The 21,097-nt window shown below is 36.6% G+C and overlaps 1 protein-coding gene across 2 annotated transcripts in view; it reads left to right on the top strand.

The window, feature by feature from the left end:
• Positions 1–21,097, top strand: part of LOC145268293 (angiopoietin-4-like) — a 111,212-nt gene that overhangs the window by 74,813 nt on the left and 15,302 nt on the right. For both annotated transcript variants that reach the window (XM_080123700.1, XM_080123701.1), the window contains exon 3: positions 13,911–14,030. In XM_080123700.1, coding sequence (XP_079979826.1) covers positions 13,911–14,030 — 120 coding nt within the window. The remainder of the gene's footprint in view (positions 1–13,910; positions 14,031–21,097) is intronic.

Here is a 21,097-nt window from a genome sequence, read left to right as displayed (position 1 = left end):
TCTACTGTAGAATGGGCTTGCCTAAATCCATATTGTTGGTCAGTCAGAAGTTTAGCATCTGTAAGGTGATAGACTAGAGCTTGGTTAATTATGGTCTCAAATATTTTGGCGAAAAGTGGGAGGAGGCTAATGGGGCGATAATTTACTGGGTCAGTTCTTTCACCAGAATTCTTGAAAACTGCCACTACAGAAGCAGTTTTCCAGCAGGCAGAAAAGCAAGATTCATTAAGGCATTTGTTGTAAAGTTTGGAGAGAACTGGAGCAACTTCGGCGGTGCACTTTTTTAATAGCACAGCCGGGATGAGATCAGGTCCACATGCTTTTGCAATGTCAAGCTTTTTTATGATAGCATGCACCTGAGCAGGGGTGATTTTCAGATCGTCTAGTGTGGCGTCTGTCCGCAAAGGAAAGTCAGAGAGGGGGTGGTTAGCAGAGTCCAGTGTGGAGCTGGAGGCAAACCGTCTGGCAAACATGTTAGCCTTCTCAGTTGCAGAGCAAAGAACCTCATGATTGTTGGATAGTGGGAGAATTGTTGATTGCCCATTATTTACTACACTGTTGTAGATTTTCCAGAAGTCGCGGGTTCCTAATTTCTGTGCTTCGATGCGTTTTTGGGTGGTTTCAGTAAATTCTCTCTTAGCTATCGCTATTTCTTTCTTACAGTTATTTCTGGCTTCTATGTACTTCTGCCTGTTTGAACTGAACTTATGTCGGTTAAATTTGCGGTATGCATGCTGCCTTTGTGCTATGGCAGCTGCACAAGTTGAAGTGAATGATTAGGGAGAGTGGGGTTTGCTATAGAATTTGTATGTGGGAGCATGTGCTTCAATTGCCGTTTTGAACCATTCAGTGGTCTCATTTGCACAATGTTCAGCAGGAAGTGAAAAGATATTTTGCCATGGAGCGTCCCCGATGAGATCCCTGATGGCTTCCCAGTCAGCCTTTTTATAATATCTCGTTGTTTTGAGCACTGGCTCTTCAGTTTTGGCTCTAGAGTTTAGGGCGATTTCAACCATTACCACTGCATGATCGGCGTTCCCAAAAGGGCTGTGGGCATTCGTTACACAGTCATCGGGAACTGTGGTCAGAAACAGATCTAGAAGTGATGCATGTTGTTCTTGCTGGTCTGAGAAACGGGTTGGAAATGTAACCATCTGTGATAGGGAATGAGATATAGAGAAGTTACGTGTTGTGGTACCAGCTGCGTCTCTGTAAGTAGAAAATCCAAGCCAGTTGTTGTGGTGGACATTGAAGTTACCAAATACATGCACTTGTGCGCTAGTATCAAGGGAAAGTGCTGTATCTATGCTGTCAGAGACTTTGTTTATTAGGGTACAGTCCTGGGTCGAGGGAGAGCAGTAGAGAACATAAAAGTAGCTAATGTTATGTTGTATGTTAAGTCTAAAGCACATAAAGGCTTGATCGTCCGATTCTAGTTTAGTTTCTCTAGTCAAGGGGAGGGTGTTTCAAATATAGACTCCAAGCCCGTGTATATGTCTGTCAGAGTCCTTATGGCAGAGTGGGAGGTATCCAGGTATGTTAAAGTAGTTAGAGAGGATGGAGGAGTGTAGGTTAGTCTAACTTAGTGCTAAGATATCCGGGGTGTTTGTTAGGAGAAATGCTTCAACATCATTTAAATTAGTTCTAAGCCTACGGATGTTCATAAATGCAAGCCTCAAGAGTGAAGGCAGGTTTGTTTTGTTTGAGTTTCTGATCTTAAAGACATTTTTTTTTTTTTTGCTTTTACATCAAGTGGCTTCATGCCTTGTCTGGGGGCTATTTTCATGAAAAAAAAAACAATTCTACAACCATAAATCAATCTCTGCAACAATATCAATGATGATGATGATGGTGGTGGTGGTGGTGATGGTGATAGCAGCATCGAATATAACTTTAACAGTAATACCAATTCTAATTGGATTAGGCACAAAGCAAGGAAAGTGACGGCAATATCAAAGAGTTTTTTTGTTTTTTTTGCTTTTACATCAAGTGGCTTCGTGCCTTGTGTGGACCGATTTCCATGAATAAAATAAAACAATCCACAACCATAAATCAATCTGTGCAACAAGATTAAATAAGAACAAATGCCTTCTAGATAATGAGTCTGTGATTTTTAAATCTATAATCAGATGATGATGATGATGATGATGATGATGAAAGCTTCTTTCTTAGGAGTGCACGCCTATGGAACTCTCTTCCGTTTGCCTGTTTCCCACCTGACTACAACTTGGATGTCTTCAAGTCCAACATAAACAAGTTCCTGATGAACCGCCCCCCCCTTAAGTAAGACACTTTATTAAATCTCCATTATTAACAATTATTATGTTACTATCCCATTGATTACTGTACACGCAATAACCCTTATCCCTGAGTGGTTTCCGGGCCTTGATAAGTGGTGACTACCTTGTAAAAAAGAAGAAGAAGAAGAAGAAGAAGAAGAAGATGATGATGATGATGATGATGATGATGATGATGACGACGACGACGACGACGACAACGACGACGACGACGACGACCGGACGGACGGACGGACGGACGGACGGACTATAACTTTAACAGTGATACAAATTCTAATTAGAGTATACACAAGGCGAGGAAAATGATGGCAATATCAAAGAAGGATGACAAACACAGATGTTTGGTTATGAAGCAGATTCCGCTAATATCTTTACTTGTATCAGATCTACTTCCACGTTAATTAAAGAACGCGTTTCAAGACATAAGTTCCCCTTCCTTAACTCAAAGACAGGAATGTGTCATGGTTTGCCAGATCACCACTCCCATTTGGCAAAGAAAACACGCTGGTCGGCAAAGACAAACACGAAATCGACACTCCGGGGGAGGGGGGGATACTCCAGGACCACGTGTTCTAAAAATAGCAACACCCTTTTTTTTTTCCATACAACAAAGAAAAAAAACACATTTTTCATAAACTAAACAAAGGAAAAAGGACTATTATTTCGACCTTAGATTAAAATAAATATAGTTAATAAACACCAAAGATACTTTTAACTGTAAGTGATATCGTGTGAAATTATTTATAGTCATTCATTTGTTTATCAAGCCAGTCGACTGTAGCATGAACAGTTTTCTTTGAAGCAAGCGACTTTTTTTTTTTTCAGGAAATCATCAGAACAGTAAGGTTTTTATCCTCGGCTCCCCTAATCACGAGATTAGACCAATCCTTGGTCCCTATTGATTGCGATGAAGTTCTGATTCTGTGCGGTTCTAGGCGGTCCACCATTTGAGGCTTCTCTATGAGAAGAGATTAGTTTATTTCAAATCGTTTGGGGCGCCCTGTCTAGCCTGACATTCAGTTACCTGTTCCAGTGCCAACTGACATCTAGCTATCTGTTCCAGTGCCTACTGATGTCCAGCTACGCGTTTCAGTGCCCACTGACATCCGGCTACCAGTTTCCAGCATCAGATCCCATCTATACGACACGTCTATGTCATCCTACCCAAAGGATCCAAGAATCTCAACCTCGCAAGACGCTCGTTCTTGCTCCATCTGATCCTGAATCCATTGGTATACATTTTACCTTTATCTTAGTAAACGATAAAACACGGTATCTTTAACCTAATATCTATGTTTGTCATCTCTTTGCTATAACCGTCGCTTTCCTTGCCTTGTGTCAACCTTATTAGTTGTACGGTCGAGTGGAACCTTCACACCCTTCGATTCTTCTGAAACAAATGCATTATTTAAATTTCTGGTTTTATCTTGAAACAAAAAAAAAACAAGTGAAGCATGCATGGTCCCCCGTGAGTGTACAGTGAACAAGGCATAAAAAAATGACTAAGTTCAGCATCCCCCCCCCCATTTAGCCCCAAAAGTCCCCAGGGGATGTCAAATCCTGGTGAAAATCAAACAGCGCAGTTTTAGGCCTTAACATATGTAAATTTGAGTTCTGCACCATGCAAAAAAAGAAATGACCAAGTCCATCATTTGCCCCCCCCCATTTAGCCCCAAAAGTCCCCAAGGCCTTAACATATTTAAATTTGAGTTCAGCACCATGCAAAACTGCTAAATAGACATACAACAAATTTTAGACAAATATGGTAAAATAGTCCCAAAAATGGAGTGTTTTTATTAGCTCTAAAAGAGCCCCTGGGGCACACCCACGAGTTATTGCGAAGTATAGATGAACAAAATTATGTAGAAATCAGTTAGTTACAACTTTTCAGGAAGTTTTATAAAATCCAAAGCATCAATTTTTTTTTTTAATAATCACAAAAGTGTCAATTTTAGCCATTTTAACCCGAAAGGCACCCCTAGGGGGGCAACTGGAGTTTTCCCGGAAAATCTGTTCTGTTACTTTTTTACTCATATCATGTTTAATGTTTGTGCAAAATTTCAAAAAAATTCCAAGGCGTAGTTATTGAGAAAAAGTGTGGACAGACAAACGGACGAATGGACAAGGGTGAATTTACAGGTCAACCCTCCTTTTGTCTGGGGCGGGGGGGGGGGGGGTAAAAAAAACGCAGAAGAATCCATATCAACTAGAATGATCAATTGTGGAAAAAAATCGTCATATAGACTGGGCTCAATTTCTTGTCACCTTTGCGAAACTGAAATGTTAATAATTCTTAGGTACAATCCCACTCTTTTAAATCTGACATCCCCCCACCTGACCTCATATCCGCATAAAAGAAAATATAAATTTGACCAAAATTAACCGGTATCTGCTTTCTCTTATTTGAACTTGAATTTATGCGCTTGATGTACATTTATAAATCTGATATTTGCGACAGTGCTATTATACTAATAAATCCATACTTATTCAACCCTTTATATTCTTTGAGTTTGTCAGTTTCCTTTTACAATGTAATTTTGTATCTGTGTGGGTTTATATTTGTACAAGTTAAAAAACCATTTCATCCAAGGCATGAAAATTGTCAAACAAAATGTTTTTACTATAGGCTTTAAAAATAAAGGTACAAGATTCAATTTGAAATTTATTTATCTTTCAAAGTGCACTTTTATAAATTTTACAAAGTAAGGTATAAAAATTTAATTTAAATTGGATAAAAAAAAATTACCTTGGATTTATTTTATGTAATGTACATTCTGTTGCACTTTAAAAAAAAAAAAAAAAAAACATTGAAAATTTTATATCTATATCATTAATTGCTAGATGAAAAATTATGTTTTTAAATTGCAACAAAATGTACATTACATAAAATAAATCCAAGGTAATTTTTTTTATTCAATTTAAATTAAATTTTTATACCTTACTTTGTAAAATTTATAAAAGTGCACTTTGAAGATAAATGAATTTCAAAGTGAATCTTGTACCTTTATTTTTAAAGCCTTTAGTAAAAACATTTTGTTTAATAATTTTCATGCTTTGGCTGAAATGGTTTTTTTAACTTGTAGCTTATCTTTTTAAGATTATATTTTATATAAAACTCTCCTTCTCTCTGTTTCAGTTTGCATTTCTCCTCGCACCACAACTCATTTTTGCAACCCCCTCTTTGTATTATTACAGATTTGAATATTCTCTCTGTTTCAGTTTGTATTTCTCCTCATGCCACAACTCACTTTTGCACCCCCCCTTTGTATTATTACAGGTCTGAATATTCTCTCTGTTTCAGTTTGTATTTCTCCCTAACCACAGCTCATTATTTGCAACCCCCTCTTTGTAATATAGGTCTGAATAATGAGAAAATTTGAATTTTTTTTTAAACTTTAAAATAACTTTTTTAGATTAAATGTTTTTGAACTTCTTTCAGAATAGAACATCTTCAAAATTTAATGAGGAACATATTTCATATAACTTTCATTAACAAATATTCAGTACATAACGAGAAAAATAGAGATGAAAATTTCAAAAGGAATGTATAACTGGTTACGGTCAATAGTAGTCCTCACCAGCGAAAGTCTTTGTTATTGTTATTCTATTATTATTATTATTTAAAACATTTTGTGTCCTGCTCTTTCGCGCAAAGACTAATATTCGTATACATGTATTTTTTTTTTTTTTTTTTTTTACACAGTGATCACCACTTATCAAGGCCCGGAAGCCACTCAGGGATAAGGGTTATTGCAAGTACATTAAGTTAGTGAGGAGATTTGCTGACGTGTTTACATAAGGGGGCGGTTCATTAGGAATTTGTTAACATTGGACTTGAAGACATCCAAGTTGTAGTCCGGAGGGGAGCAGGCAGACGGAACAGAGTTCCACAGGCGTGCAGTTCTAAGAAAGAAGCTTTGTTCATGGAATCCGCGCTTTGATTTAGGCACAGATACAGAGTGGGGGAAATTTTTCACAGTGGATTCAGCTAGACGGGTGTTTTTCGTGAAAGATTGGCGAGGGGGGACCAGAGATTGGAGTTCAGACGAGCTTCTGCCATGGAAATAACGATAAAACAAGGACAGGCTCGCAACGTCTCTTCTGTGGGAGAGAGGTTGCAGCGTAGAGAAAAGGGCATCCCCCACTAAGCCACGAAGTCTATTTTGTACTCTGTCAAGGCAGGATAGGCTGTTTTTAGCAGCTCCTGCCCAGATATGGCAACAGTATTCCATCCTTGGACGTACTTGGCTTTTATATAGATAGAGAGTTGCATCAGTAGTGAGATATCTTCTGGAGCGGTAGAAGGATCCCACCATCTTTCCAGTGACCTTGGCAACAGACTTGATGTACGTGTTCCATTTCATATCAGGAGTAAAGGTCAAACCCAGAAGCTTGTCAAAACACGGAGCCTCACCCAGACGAGAGCCATCCATCACAATTGATGCCAGTTGGGGATCAGAGCGTTGATGATGTAAGGAAAGGAGTTTGGTTTTGGATGCATTAAAGGTAACCAGTCACATCTTCCCCCACTGAACCACGCGCTCGAGATCAGAGGAGAGAGAATCAGAGAGAACTTTGTCATTTACAGCCTTTGATGTGTTGCCGTAGATGGTCGTGTCATCAGCATAGATGTCAACGAATGATTTAAGTATGTGTTTAGGGAGGTCATTGATGTAGATCAGGAAGAGAGTTGGGCCCAGGATTGACCCCTGAGGGACTCCAGCATTTATATTGCAGGCCTCCGATTTTTGTCCATCTACCACTACTCTTATGAGACTATCGGAGAGAAATGATTTAATGATTGAGAAAACATTTCCCATTATACCGTAGCTGGAAATCTTGTGAAGTAGACCCTTATGCCATACCTTGTCAAAGGCCTTTGATATGTCAAGAGCAATTGCCCTAGAAAGGAAGCCTTTGTCAAGAGATTCACTTATCCTGTGGGATATAACCGTCAGCACATCTGCGGTAGATCTTGCAGAGCGGAAACCATATTGTGTGTCACTAAGAAGGTTATTCCTGCTGAGGTGGTTGACTATTTCTCTATTTAATATGGATTCCAGCAACTTACTCATAACACACAGGAGACTTATAGGTCTGTATTGAGAGGGAGATGACTTATCACCTGAATTCTTAAATATAGGGCAAACTGAAGAGGTCTTCCAGGGAGTCGGAAAGCACTTCTCCTTAAGGCAGCGCTTAAATAGTTTCATAAGTATGGGAGCAAGTTCTGGTTGAAGCTTTTTTAACACTATAATTGGGATGCCATCAGGGCCAGTTGCTTTACTGGAATCTAGGTTCTTTATTAGCTTGGCGACCTCATGCATGGATATTTGTATGTTACCTAGCTTGTTCTGTGTTATAGGAGGAAATATGGGGAGTTGATGGCCTTCGTCGCATAGGGTAGAATTAGCTGCAAAGTTCTTTGCAAATAGTTTGGCCTTGTCTGACGCTGACGAGATGACCTCTGGTCCATTGATAATGGTTGGGATAGAACGCACACTTCTGTTCAGGATCTTATTTGTTATTTGCCAAAACTGGTGGGATCCAAGCCGCTGATCAGCTACCTTGGATTTAACAGACTGAGCATATAGCTCTCTTGCATTTTTTATTACTCTTTTACAGTGGTTGCTGGCAGACCTGAAAGCAGCTTTAGTCTCAGTGCATCTATTACGTTGGTAGCTATGGAAAAAGTGATTTCTGTGCTCGATAGCAGCAGCACATTCTGGGGAGAACCATGGCTGGCTGTTAGGTTTTTGTTGAAATTTTTTAGATGGTATGAATTGGTCTATGCCTACAATTAACCATTCGGTCAGATCTGATACTATAGAGGACACATCCTTTTTAAACATGGAGTGCAGAGGTAAATCAGATATGAATGTACGGAAGCTATCCCAGTCAGCCATAGAGTATTGTTATATATCTCTATTAAAATATTTTTTAAAAAAATAAATCAAATAAGATATTGGGGGAGGGGGAGAAGAAATTAAAATAAAAATTAAATAAACTTTCTCTGATTCTGTCAAGATGACATGATTTATATTTTTAGCGGCCTTCCATACATCTTTTTCCTACACTTTTATCGAACTTTTGCTCCCTATCCCAATCTTTTTATCATTGATATTTTAAACTGCGGTAAACGGCTGTCTACGGTTTAAATAACCTTAATGAGGTTGACCATCTGCAGGTGTGATTTAGAAACTGCTCTTTTTGGTGCTTTTTTTTTGTTTTTGTTTTTTTGTTTTGTTTTGTTTTGCTTTTTGGTTGTCTTTCTTTTTCCAATTCATTTATTATTTTTGGTTTGTTTTAGCTTTTGCAGTCACACACACACACACACACACACACACACACACACACACACACACGCTCGTGTGCAAATAAACGAACGTTCATTCATTTCAATTTTCCCGCGCATTTTGCACAAAAATAAGTTCTTCTAGCAGCGGCATAATTTCAAATACGCCCACACACTTTTTCTCACAGCAACAAAAGTAAAATGAACATATTTCTGGCGGACGTAGTTGACGACAGTATCACGTGACACAAGCGACCAATGAGAAAATTTAGAAGATTGTCTTTTTAACGCTTTTCCAAAAACCAAAATACCAGCAGTAGCAATCTTGTTTTGGAGCCGGTCCAAAATGTATAAAAACGCATCAAACATTCTTTCTCCCCTTCTTTTTCCCTTCTTCTCACTTCGACGTCACATGAGAACATGCCTCTCGTTTTCATAACATCGTTGCTGTCAAAGCTGCCAAAACCATAATTACACACGTCACACGGGCACTCAAAAATCACACTTATGCACACACGCACCCATTCCGCAGATTTTCTAATTAATAACAACGAATTACTTTCCTCACAAATTACTTTCCTCATGGGACTTTTAAATAAGGCGAACTTCGCCAGTTAAAACACCAACCTTAAAATAAGGACATTATTTTCACACAAGACATTTACCTTCTAATCTTATTAATTCCACGAATGACTTTCACCTAACATTCTAATCATAATAACTTTGCAAGAACTTTCACCGATCGGACCTTTGCTTATTCATCTTGTTGTTTTTGTTAAAAAAAATAAATGCGGTGCATTTTAAACCAGAAGGAGGTATCATTTTGTTTTATTCCTTTTTTTATTATTTTGTTTGAGGCAAAGAGATTTAATTTCACTTAAACTTCTTTTCCCTACAAGCTCTTGTGTATTACTGTCAGGGGAGACCATTTTTGGTTTCAGTTTGGAGAGCTCACATTAGGGAGAGACAATGCAATTTCATGACCAAGACAACATATAACCACAATAAATACAATAACACGAAATAAAGCATTAATTATCTGAATTAAAATAAAATTAAGACAATAGAAAATAATTTTAATTAAAAAAAATTATTTCACAAAAAAATTAGTGAAAGTTAATGATTGAAAAAAAAAATTACAAAAAGTAAATGAAAGCAGTTAAAGTATATAACTTCTAAATTTTGTAAATAGTTGTGGAATACGTAATTGTTTTTTGGGTTTTTGTTTTTTAGAATATTATTTTTTTTACACATTTATTGAACTAGCATTTAAGCCCGGCGTTTCTCGGGTGTTTGGAGGTGTGTGTGGAAAAAAAAAAAAAAAGTGGTAGTAGAAAGGCAGGTGCGAACCCGAACCCCGAAGGAGGAAGAAAACGGGGGAAAAAAACCTGATGTCTTTGCTGTTACGACCACTGCCAAACCGGAAGTGACGTAGGTTTAAATTAAGGCTAGACAATCGAAAAGAGGGGATGACTTTCGAAAATATTGGCGGAAAAAGCGACTCCCCCCCCTCTGTAGAAAAGTGCCCAGTTGAAGTTGAAGATATTAGTGTTTTTAGCCAATTTTTCGGTATTTATCGTCTAAAAGGTCAAACTTCAAAATGATACTGATCTTGTAAAAATCCGTCGCCTCTCTCGAAAGTTTTAGGCAGGTATGCAAGCATACATACATACATACATTTATATATTGGTAGCTCAAATTTTCAGGCCAAATCGATTAAAAAGCTTGCCCTATTTCTGAATACCCTTTATGTAAAATTTCAAATGTTTAGACCAGAAATTATCTGAGTAATTTGGTAGAGACCGAAGCGGTTACATTTTTTTTAGCTTTGAGCCCTATTATAACCCCTTAACATTTATTGTTTTGGGCTCAAATCAAGTTATTAAGTTAGATTCATGTCCACGGAACCTATATCTAAAATTTCAAATGTTTAGACCTAAAATTGTCGGAGGAGTTTGGTAGAGTTCTCAAAGGTCAAATCGTTGAACTTTGACCCCTTAACAGCCAAATTTCTGGCCGAAAACGGATTAAAAAGATTTTCCCAAATCTCAGTATCCTGTATATCAAATTTCGAGTCTGTAGACTGAAAATTGTCAGAACTATTGCGTAGGGAAATGTACACAGGCAGACAGACAGACAGACACTTTCACTTTTATAGATATATAGATAAATATATTGTATTGTTGTTGACATTTGTTGTTTGTCAGTCATGAAGCCGCATTGTCTCCCTGATGTGAGTTCTCCAAACTGAAAAAAAAAAAGTTTTCCCGTGACAATAAAGCACAAGTGCTTTTTGTTTTTTTTTGTTTTGTTTTGTTTTATTTTTTTTTTTTTTTTTTTTTTTTTTTTGTTTTTTCTTATCTACCTATGATCCGAATTTACTTTCATAATCACCTTAGCTCTGAAGTGATTGCCTCTCACTGAAACACAACTGCAATTGCGTTAAACATACAAACGTTTACATACATATATTAGAGTATATATTGTTTTATATTACCAACCCTACTCAAAGTAAAGGCTTCATATTTCGGTTTATTTGTTAAATGTTTTGAAATTATCTTGGATTTCGTTTTCCTTTTATTTAACTAGCAGTCCAGTCCGGCTTTGCTCGGGCCTATGTACTGTTCATAACTTTATGTGCCTATGTATATATATATATATTAAAAACTTTGACTCATGTCCAGGTAACCTACATCTAAAATTTCAAGCGTTTAGACCGAAAATTGACAGAAGAGTTTGGTAGAGACTGCAAAGGTCAACTCTTTCAACTTTGACCTCTTGGCAGCCAAATTTTTGCTCCAAAACCGATTAAAAAGCTTGCTGCATGTCTGAATACCCTTTATGTAAAATTTCAAATGTTTAGACACAAAATTGGCTGAATAGTTTGCTAGAGACCGCAAATGACAAATCTTTTGAACTTTAACCCCTTGGCAGCTAAATTTTTGTCCAAAAAACGATTAAAAAGATTGCCATATGTCTGCATACGCTTTATGTAAAATTTCAAATGTTTAGACCAAAAATTGGCTGAATAATTTGGTAGAGACCGCAGAGGTTAAATTTTTTTAACTTTAACCCCAATTTTGATCCTTAACATTTATTATTTTGGGCTCAAATCAAATTAAAAAGTTTGGCTCATATCCAAGTAACCTACATCTAAAATCTCAAGTGTTTAGATCCAAAATTGGTGGAGGAGTTCGGTAGAGTTTTCAAAGGTCAAATCGTTGAACTTTGACCCCTTGACAGCCAAATTTTTGACCAAAAACCGATTAAAAAGATTTTTCCCAAATCTCAATACTTCTTATGTCAAATCTCGACTCTCTAGACCCAAAATTGAGAGCGTTATTTGGTAGGGAGATGTACACACACACACACACACACACACACACGCACGCACGCACGCACGCACGCACGCACGCACACACACACAAATTTTCACTTTTATAGATATATAGATAGATAGATTTATTTATTTATATTTTTAAAGTGAATTAGCTGCCATTGTATTTTTTTTCTTCTTGCTGTTAGTATTAGAGTCTCATAGTTAATTTCATTAACCTGAAATAGAAATATACTTAGCAAGCATAAATAATGATCAATGACTAACTAAACTGTGCCCAAGTATGAATATACACATTTATTAAATACCCTAACAAATGTAAAAACCGCACATGTAACAATGACAAAGCAATAGAAATATTCATTAACTCACCACCTGGGTGGAATCTCGGTTTTAGCTAGGACGGAGATATACCGCAAAAGTTAGAATGCGTTCAGCATGGGAAAGAAGTGTTCTCGGCCAGGATGTTTTTTCTCCATGAGAGGTAGGATGCTTTTCTCCATGTGAAGTAGGATGTTTTTCTCCATGTGAGGTAGGATGGATTTTCCCCCATGTGAGGTAGGATGGATTTTCTCCATGTGAAGTTGAATGGATCTTCTCCATGTGAGGTAGGATGTTTTTTCTCCATGTGATGTAAGATGTTTTTTCTCCATATGAGGTAGTATGTATTTTCTCCATGTGAGGTAGGATGTATTTTCTCCATGTGAGGTAGGATGTATTTTCTCCATGGGAGGTAGGATGGATTTTCTCCATGTGAGGTAGAATGGATTTTCTCCATGTGAGGTAGGATGGGGTTTCTCCATGTGAGGTAGGACATTTTTTCTTCGTGTGAGGTAGGACGTTTTTTCTCCATGTGAAGTAGGACGTTTTTTCTCCATGTGAGATAGGATGTATTTTCTCGATCTGAGGTCAAATGGTTTTTCTCCATGTGAGGTAGGATGGGTTTTCTCCATGCAACATAGGATATTTTTTCTCTGTGTGAGGTAGGATGATTTTTTCTCCATATGAGGTAGGATGTTTTTTTCTCTATGTGAGATAGGATGGTCTTTCTCACTTTCGTAGATTGTCTCTACAATGTAAAGTATGAACATATTTGTTTAAAAGATTTTACCTACGAAACTCTTTTGTCAGTCTTTGGACTACAGATATGAAACTTCCTATATAAGGTATTTGAACCCATGCAAAATTTTATACTTGGATTTTAGCCAGGTAAAATCTACAAAAGTGTGAAAATTAAAAAAAATGAAATTTGATAGGTGAAGGTCGAACAACAGCATTACAAATATGCATGCATAAATGTTTTAATTTTTAGCCGTGCAGCAAACATGTCTTCATAGGTCAGGCATTAAGTGCAAAGGAAAAAAATAATTTGTAAACTAAACGTTTTGGTTTCGATTCTCGGTGGTGGCGCACGAGTCATTTTTTGAAAAAACTTTTTAAAATCATATATATATATATATATATATATATATATATATATATATATATATATACTAGCAGGCCACCCGGCATTACCTGGTCGTAAAATATGCTTCAATATGATATTTTGATTAATGCAGATTTCGTATTTATTATTATATTATATTGGATCTAATATATAGCAATGATTTAAAAAAGCTTTTTCAATATATATAAATATATATATAAATATATATATATATATATATATATATATATATATATATATAGAGAGAGAGAGAGAGAGAGAGAGAGAGAGAGAGACTCAAAGAAAATAAGAAAATAATATAAAAGTATATACTAATGCATATAGATTTATTCGTTTATTCAATAAGGAGATGCTTTTCTATATCAGTTGCAAAACAATTTATTGAGCTTTGCATTATCCCGATAAGTCTCCCCTTAAAGAATCAATCTTTTTCTTTAAATTCCCCCATATATATATATAAAATAATACATAAATGTTCGTTTTATTTGATTTCCTCGTTGCTTTATTTCACTTTCATTTTTTTTTTTATTTCAGATTGTGAGGAAATCTATCAAAAAAGCGGCATGAAACTAAAAGGAGATTTTTTCTTAACAATATGGCCGAGTAAAGCACCACACAAGTTTAAAGTAAGATGTCGTATATATAATAACACAGGTAAGTAAAAAAAAAGAAAGAGAAAAAAAAAGAAAAGAGAAAAATGTAAATTAATAAATGCCAAAAGATTTTTTTCTCCATTTTTTTTTTTTTTTTTTTTTTTTTTTTAATTACATTTTCACCCCAAACAAGGCAAATTGCCACTTTGGTGTAGGGGGCTACTATCAGGGGCAACAACTACTGGGGTACTATGTAGAGATTTGGGCAGCAAGATGTCGGTTTACGTTGCACTTGAACTTCTGCACGTCAGTACTGTTGGGGAAGCAGGGACCTGGAATGGAATTCCAGAGTCTAGCGTTTCTGGGGAAGAAACTATTGGAGTAAAAAGATCTTTTACATCTAGTGATCTCTACAGTATGGGGGTGGGATTTAGAAGCCTGTCGGGTTTGTCGAGGGTGCTCACGTCGTGGAGGCACAAGTGATTGCAGTTCGTCAGAGCAGTCACCACTAAAATACTTGTAGAAAAGGCAGAGGGATGCAACGTTTCATCGATGGGACAGAGGCTGAAGCTTAGATGCCAGTTCAGGGCCTATCAGGTTTGCGACTCTCTTTTGAACCTTGTCAAGGAGCGAGAGACTAGTAGCAGATGCACCAGCCCAGATGTGGCATTTATGCATTGGACATTTTTTTTTTATCAATGACATTAATGTCCATTTTTCGCCAAGCTGTTGCAACAGGTCTCACCTATATGGAATAATTTTGCACTACGAATATAGAAGCTATAAGCATGGTCATGAGTCTTATGTGTGCAGTGACATGAAGTAAGTAATAGCTGTAGTTCTATAGGAACTTCTCCGAGACAATTTTGACTCTTGTTTTGATGACCGGTTTTTCAAAAAATGACTCGTGTGCCACCACCGCGTCAAATGTACGACTAAAAATGATGTACAATCAATCAATTTACAACTAATTGCTGCTGCAGTTAATTAAAGCAACTTCACTACAGGCAATCGACTGGGTCCGTCAACGTAAAATATCATAAAGCAATCTTGTTGATGCCTCCGTTCAGTCTCAAAAGACAAAGGATACCCCCTGTAGGGGCAGCTTGTAATTGTGAGGCAAGGGTTGTGCAATCTCCAACCACACTTCTCTCGAAACGGCACTGTTTGAGTTCAGTGACAAAATAGAATAGCAGAGATCACATACAGCACCTGGAAGTCCCAAATAGTCACCCATTGGTCATTTTTTGTTTGTTTTTGTCTTTATATCTCGATAACTACTTGTCTCTACAAAATTTCAATATGATTTTCGTATTACGCATAGTTGAAAACCTTTAAAAGTCGTCATTTAAAGAAACTTATCATAAATAAAATAAAAATAGAGAAAAATTACAACTTTTAATGGTTTTCGAGTATGCTGAAAACAAATATCTCGTGTAGATGATTGTTTCTCTGTTCATTATCGGAGCGATAACGAAACTTTGTTTGGAACTCCTTTTGTTGCCTTTAAAAAGTTATATTGTCGTCGAACAATTAAATTTTCATTGATTCCGACTTCGATACCTTAGTCTTCTATTGGGTCTTCATTTTGTAACAAGTTGTCGCAAACTTCCGGAGCAGAAAGATCGCCAGTCAACAGCGAAACGGCTGAAAATGTTTAAAATTTCAATTACCGTTTTTGATCCCACAAGTTGCTGAAAAAAAATGAACATGTCATGCTCGCTACTGAAGCGCGCTATAAAGCAAATCTATTTCTCTGCAACCAACAATCCACAAATTTCTTTAAAATTTGTAACTTACAAGGTTTTCGACTAGGCTAAAGACGAAACTTTCATTTAAATTTTACAGAAACAAGTACTTTTCGAGATATAAAGACCTGTATTATAGAATTTCTAATTTTCTATAGAAGGTGTGTATGCGCACAAGAATATCTGATATGCCTGTACTGCAAATTCACACACACCAAATGATTTTTCCGATAGAAAAGTTACATCGCTTCATTCAAAATATCGCTGACACTTTTTTCACATTTTTTTTCTTTTTTAATCAGAATTTCATTTTCTTTTCTTCACTTCATTTCATTAAAAAAAAAATCGCTGACATTTTTGCACATATTTTATAAGAATTTCATTTTTTTTTTTTTTTCACTTATATTTCATTAAAAAAAATTGCTGCCCAAGACACACTGCATGAAATAATGCAGCGCCCCCACAATCATGGAGGGTTAGGAGGCACATCTATTGGCAACTATAGTAGAAGATGCTATTGCTGCCAACAATTTTGTGAAAGACAACACATAGGAATCTGCTAGAACTCTTATGAAGGTCGAAACTGGTATCACAGATTGTTTTTGTTTTGTTTTTTTTTTGTTCTGTTTTGTTTTTATCCTGCGTTCTCCCACGTCCCTTCTGTTCTGCTGTAAAATATTCCACAATCTCCCAACAATTTATTTTAACTATTCCTCTCCTTTTTCACAATTCTCGGTATCAAAATTTAATACACAGCTGATTCTTCTCCTTCTGACAATTCCCAGTCTCAAAAGTCAATAGACATCTGACAAAACTCACTTCTGTCAAAAAGAATACCCTTCTCTGATCAGCAGGGTTTTTTTTTTTGTTTTTGTTTTTTATTGAAACCGTTCCTCCCCCCCCCCCGGCCTTCATATATATATATTACATGCCCTTAAGTCTCGTTCCCTTACGAGATCGCCAGCCTATAAGCAAACTCAGCGACTTTTCTTTTTTCTTTTTTTTTTTTCTTTATTCTTTTTGCTTGACGCGGACACTGCATGCTGTGCAAACATCATGGTTTTTATTAATTTTTGGTCATATGTTCTCTAGTTTATTTTCATACAAACACATTCCGCAAACGATTCTGCTAAGCTAGTATAAGACCATCAGCATAATGACCCTCTCATGGGACACCAATGCAAAATACCTGCGACAGATCATCGATCACCATGATGAAAAGTAAGGAAAAAGCTGAAAACAGAACCCTGACGAACCTCAACCCTCACATAAAACTCATCTCTGTAGCTGTCTCAAAGACAATCTCTGTTCCAAGTGTTAGTTCCTTGAATGAGACATGCAATCCACTTATCCATTTCAAGCTTCCTCATTGCCTACCAAACAACCTGGCTAGTCAAAAGTTCTTTTCTTTTTTTTTCTTTCTTTTTCTTTTCTTTTTTTTTTTTTGAAGGGTGGGGGTGGGGGGAGAGATCTCCAAAAGCCATGTAAAGAGGTTTCTAAATCGCCAGGTGTTTCTTCTGCAGCTGTTGCACCACGAAGATGTTATCATTTGTACTTGTACGTGGCACAAAGCCAAACTAAGAAGCATTAATTAACATCCTCAGCTGTCTAACGAGGTCATCGTTTATCCTCTCCCCTATTTTCATAATCTGTTCCATTAATTTGATCAGAAGAAATATTTTCTTAAAATATTACCAGCGAGGGGCAAGGGAAGGGGGGGGGGCTTTTTCAGGTGTAAAATACGCTTAAATATGATATTTTAATTTGTACAGATATAAAGTCATGATTTCAAAAGTTTTTAAAAAAAGTATTTAGGTGCCATCAGCTAGAATCGAAACTGAACACGGAAAGCTGATGACGTTATCACTGCCCCAATGTGACACGCATATAAATCGATTAAAAATTAACAATTAAAAATAAACTAAAAAGAATGTACAAAATGCTTAACGATTTTTTTTTCAATTTTAACCCGTTTTGGATCCATTAAAAACACTTTTAACCAACTAAAACCCATAAAAGAATGGTCCATAGAGTTTGAAAATATGGAGACAGACAAGCAGACAGACAGACAGACATATAGCCGTTTATAGTTTATATATTAGATTTGTATTAATTTTCAAGGGAGGTTACTTAAATAAAAACAGTTTATTTTTTAATTACAATATATATATATATATATATATATATATATATATATATATATATATTGTAATTTTCAAAAAAATGTATTTTCAAAAAACTATATATATATATATATATATATATATATATATATATATATATATATATATATATATACTAGCATGGGTACCCAGCGTTGCCTGGGTTGACATGAAGTTCTGTTTGAAACACACCTGTATACTAATCATTTTCATCATGGGTAACGTGGATACCCCCACAATAAAAATAAAAGAACGGATGAAAACATATAAATGTAATCGCCCAAAAAAAGAAGTATGTGATATCCTCTCCACCAGATATTCTCCGGATATTGAGCACTGGAAAGACCCCCTAGCACTATCACTTGTAGTTCAATGGAAGATTGACAACATTCTCTGTTCATATTTCTGCTCCATGGCACAGCCTGCAAGGGCAAATAGTGACACTGTTAACCATATTCAGGTTTAAAGTGGTCCTTAACAAACATTCAGAATGTATATCTGAATGTAAATATTTTCTACCAGTTTCTTTACATGGTTTGTCGCACATTTCTATTTATTTTGGGGGGTTTTTTGGTCAAATTAATTTGATTGATTTGATGCTAGCAAATGTATAATACAATAAATACTTCAATATCAAATTAACTTGCACTATATATTTTCAAAATATAATAGCTAATACATCCATCTTATTTTTAGGCATTTTCTGTATTATCAGATTGAATCCATTTCAGAATTATCTCCCTTTCATTATAAATGCTTGAAAAATTACTTTAAAATTTGACTTTATAAAATTTCATAACCCTTTGTTATTTTATTAAATTTTACTGTCACTCTTGAATAGAAGTTTCCTATCTTTGATTGCTGTGCCAGAAATGGAAGATGTTGGCCGGTTCTCCAATGTTTAACCTTGATTGTTTTATTCAAGGAGTTCATTTCATCAGTTCTGGGATCGGTATTTATTCAGGTGACAAACCTCACCCAGCTTACTCATTTGAAAAGACCCTTTTAAGTTGAAATAAATTTGTAATGAGATTTGGCCAAATTTTTTATTGCGTTTTTTTTTCTTTTAACTCTATTATTATTCTGCTACTCATTGAGCTCTCCTATATGAGATTTCCTACAAAAATTGCACTATCCTTTACAGATACAACATTATATGTGTGTGTGTGTGTGTGTGTGTGTGTGTGTGTGTGTGTGTGTGTGTGTGTGTATATATATATATACTTCAAAATAAAGTTATCCAACAAATCAACTTGTATGGGAGTGCAGAGTCATCTGAGATGGCATGGACGACAAGATTTGGAGAACTCAATGTGACAGCGATCATCTGGAAAGATGCAGCAATCATCATCATCATATATATGTATATATATATATATATATATATATATATATATGTTTTATGTATGTATATATATGTATATATATATGTATGTATATATATATGTATGTATATATATATATATATATATATGTATATATATGTATGTATATATATATATATGTATGTAGTATGTATGCATGTATGTATTGGGTATGCGAGTAACCTACTACCTCAGGGAGATGAACGCCTCTTCCTTGCATAGTTTTAGGTTCCCCTTGGGCAAGGTGTAGTACCTATTAGCCTCCCTCTCAAGTTCTGGAGGGTTACTATATTGTGAGAACTAGGGATATATAAATACATATGCATGTTTGCTTGCTTATGTGTATGTGTGTGTATATGTCCAGCTGCCGGAAAGGTTAAAACTCCGTGATAATAAAACATGCACACTATGCCACTGCTCATTCATCTCACTATTTCAGTTTGTCATTGTGCAACCAGTGGTAGGGTGCGAGAGGGTACAATATGTGTAGCACAAGCATGTTGTGTCGCGATCGTTATATGCAGATATCTTTCGAAGAATTAAAAAAAAAAAAAAAAAAAGTAAAAGTCCTATGGCGATAGGTGAGTGGTGACGGGCACAGGCTTAGCGGGCTGGAAGTGCATAGCTGCAAATCTGCATATAGGCGGCCAGTGATTTATCTAACATTGTCAACTAAATCGCTTACAGGGTGGAAGCAACTTTGGTGGATGATCTGGCGGCTGAGCAGCCTTTTCTAGGGATACACCGCTCACCCATGAATTTGGGAAGGGTCTAGAAAAGGTGACCTAAAAATTGTCTACCCTTTTATTAGCTGGTCGGCTTCCTGTGGTCGGCGGCTGCTCTATATTTGCAGGAGAAACAAGATAAAGTTGAAGAAAAATAATAAACAAGGAAAATCAAAGTTCTATCAGGAGAGGAATAACCTAACTGTTGCTATGTGGAATGTGAGAACTTTGGTAGATGTCCTGGATAGTGAAAGACCTGAGCGTAGGACAGCTACAGCTATTGTTGCAAGAGAGCTCGCTAGGTACAGCATAGACATTGCGGCATTGTCTGAAACACGATTGAGGGGTGAGGATCAATTGGTGGAAGTGGGCTCGGGATACACCTTTTTTTGGAAAGGAAAACCATCGGGGTGGAATTGGCTTTGCAGTGCGTTCTGATTTGGTGAAGAGGATTGAACAGCCAATCTGTGTAAGTGACAGAATTATGATGATGCACTTCCCTCTTGCACACAGTAGGTATGTGACGATTTTATCCGTGTATGCCCCTACCATGGGTCATGATGAAGACACCATCACGGCGTTTTACCGAGATCTCAGTCGTACCATTTCCTCTATTCCTTTATCTGAGAAGATCTTACTCATGGGTGATCTAAATGCAAGGGTTGGCAAGGATCATCACACCTGGGACTCACTCGGCCGGTTTGGTGTAGGTAGGGTCAACAGTAATGGTCTGTATCTTCTCCATCTATGCACTCAGTTTGACCTTGCTATCTGTAACACTTTCTTCAGCCAAAAAGAGGTCCATAGGTTTACCTGGACCCATCCTCGTTCAAAACAAGGTCATTTGATTGATTACATTATTTCCAGGAAGGCAGATTTGCGGGACATCTGTAGTGTGCGTGTTATGCGTGGAGCTGAATGCGGCACAGATCACTTTTTGGTACGCGGGAAGTTGAAAATCTGTATAAGGAGGAAGTGTAGGTTGGGTGGTGTTGGGATTTCCAGGCTGGTTGATGTGTCCAGGCTGGCTGATCCAAGTGTACGTGAAAAGCTTTGATCCGTAGTTAATTCTGCTGATTTTTATGGGTCGTGGGCCCATTTTAAAAATACAATCTATGAAATAAGTGTA

Source organism: Euprymna scolopes, chromosome 43 (assembly GCF_053919585.1).
Source record: "Euprymna scolopes isolate OS-2025 chromosome 43, ASM5391958v1, whole genome shotgun sequence".
Taxonomy (NCBI): Eukaryota; Metazoa; Mollusca; class Cephalopoda; order Sepiida; family Sepiolidae; genus Euprymna; species Euprymna scolopes.
The sequence above is the reverse complement of the archived record's forward strand: the minus strand, read 5'-3'. Positions and strand labels throughout refer to the sequence as shown.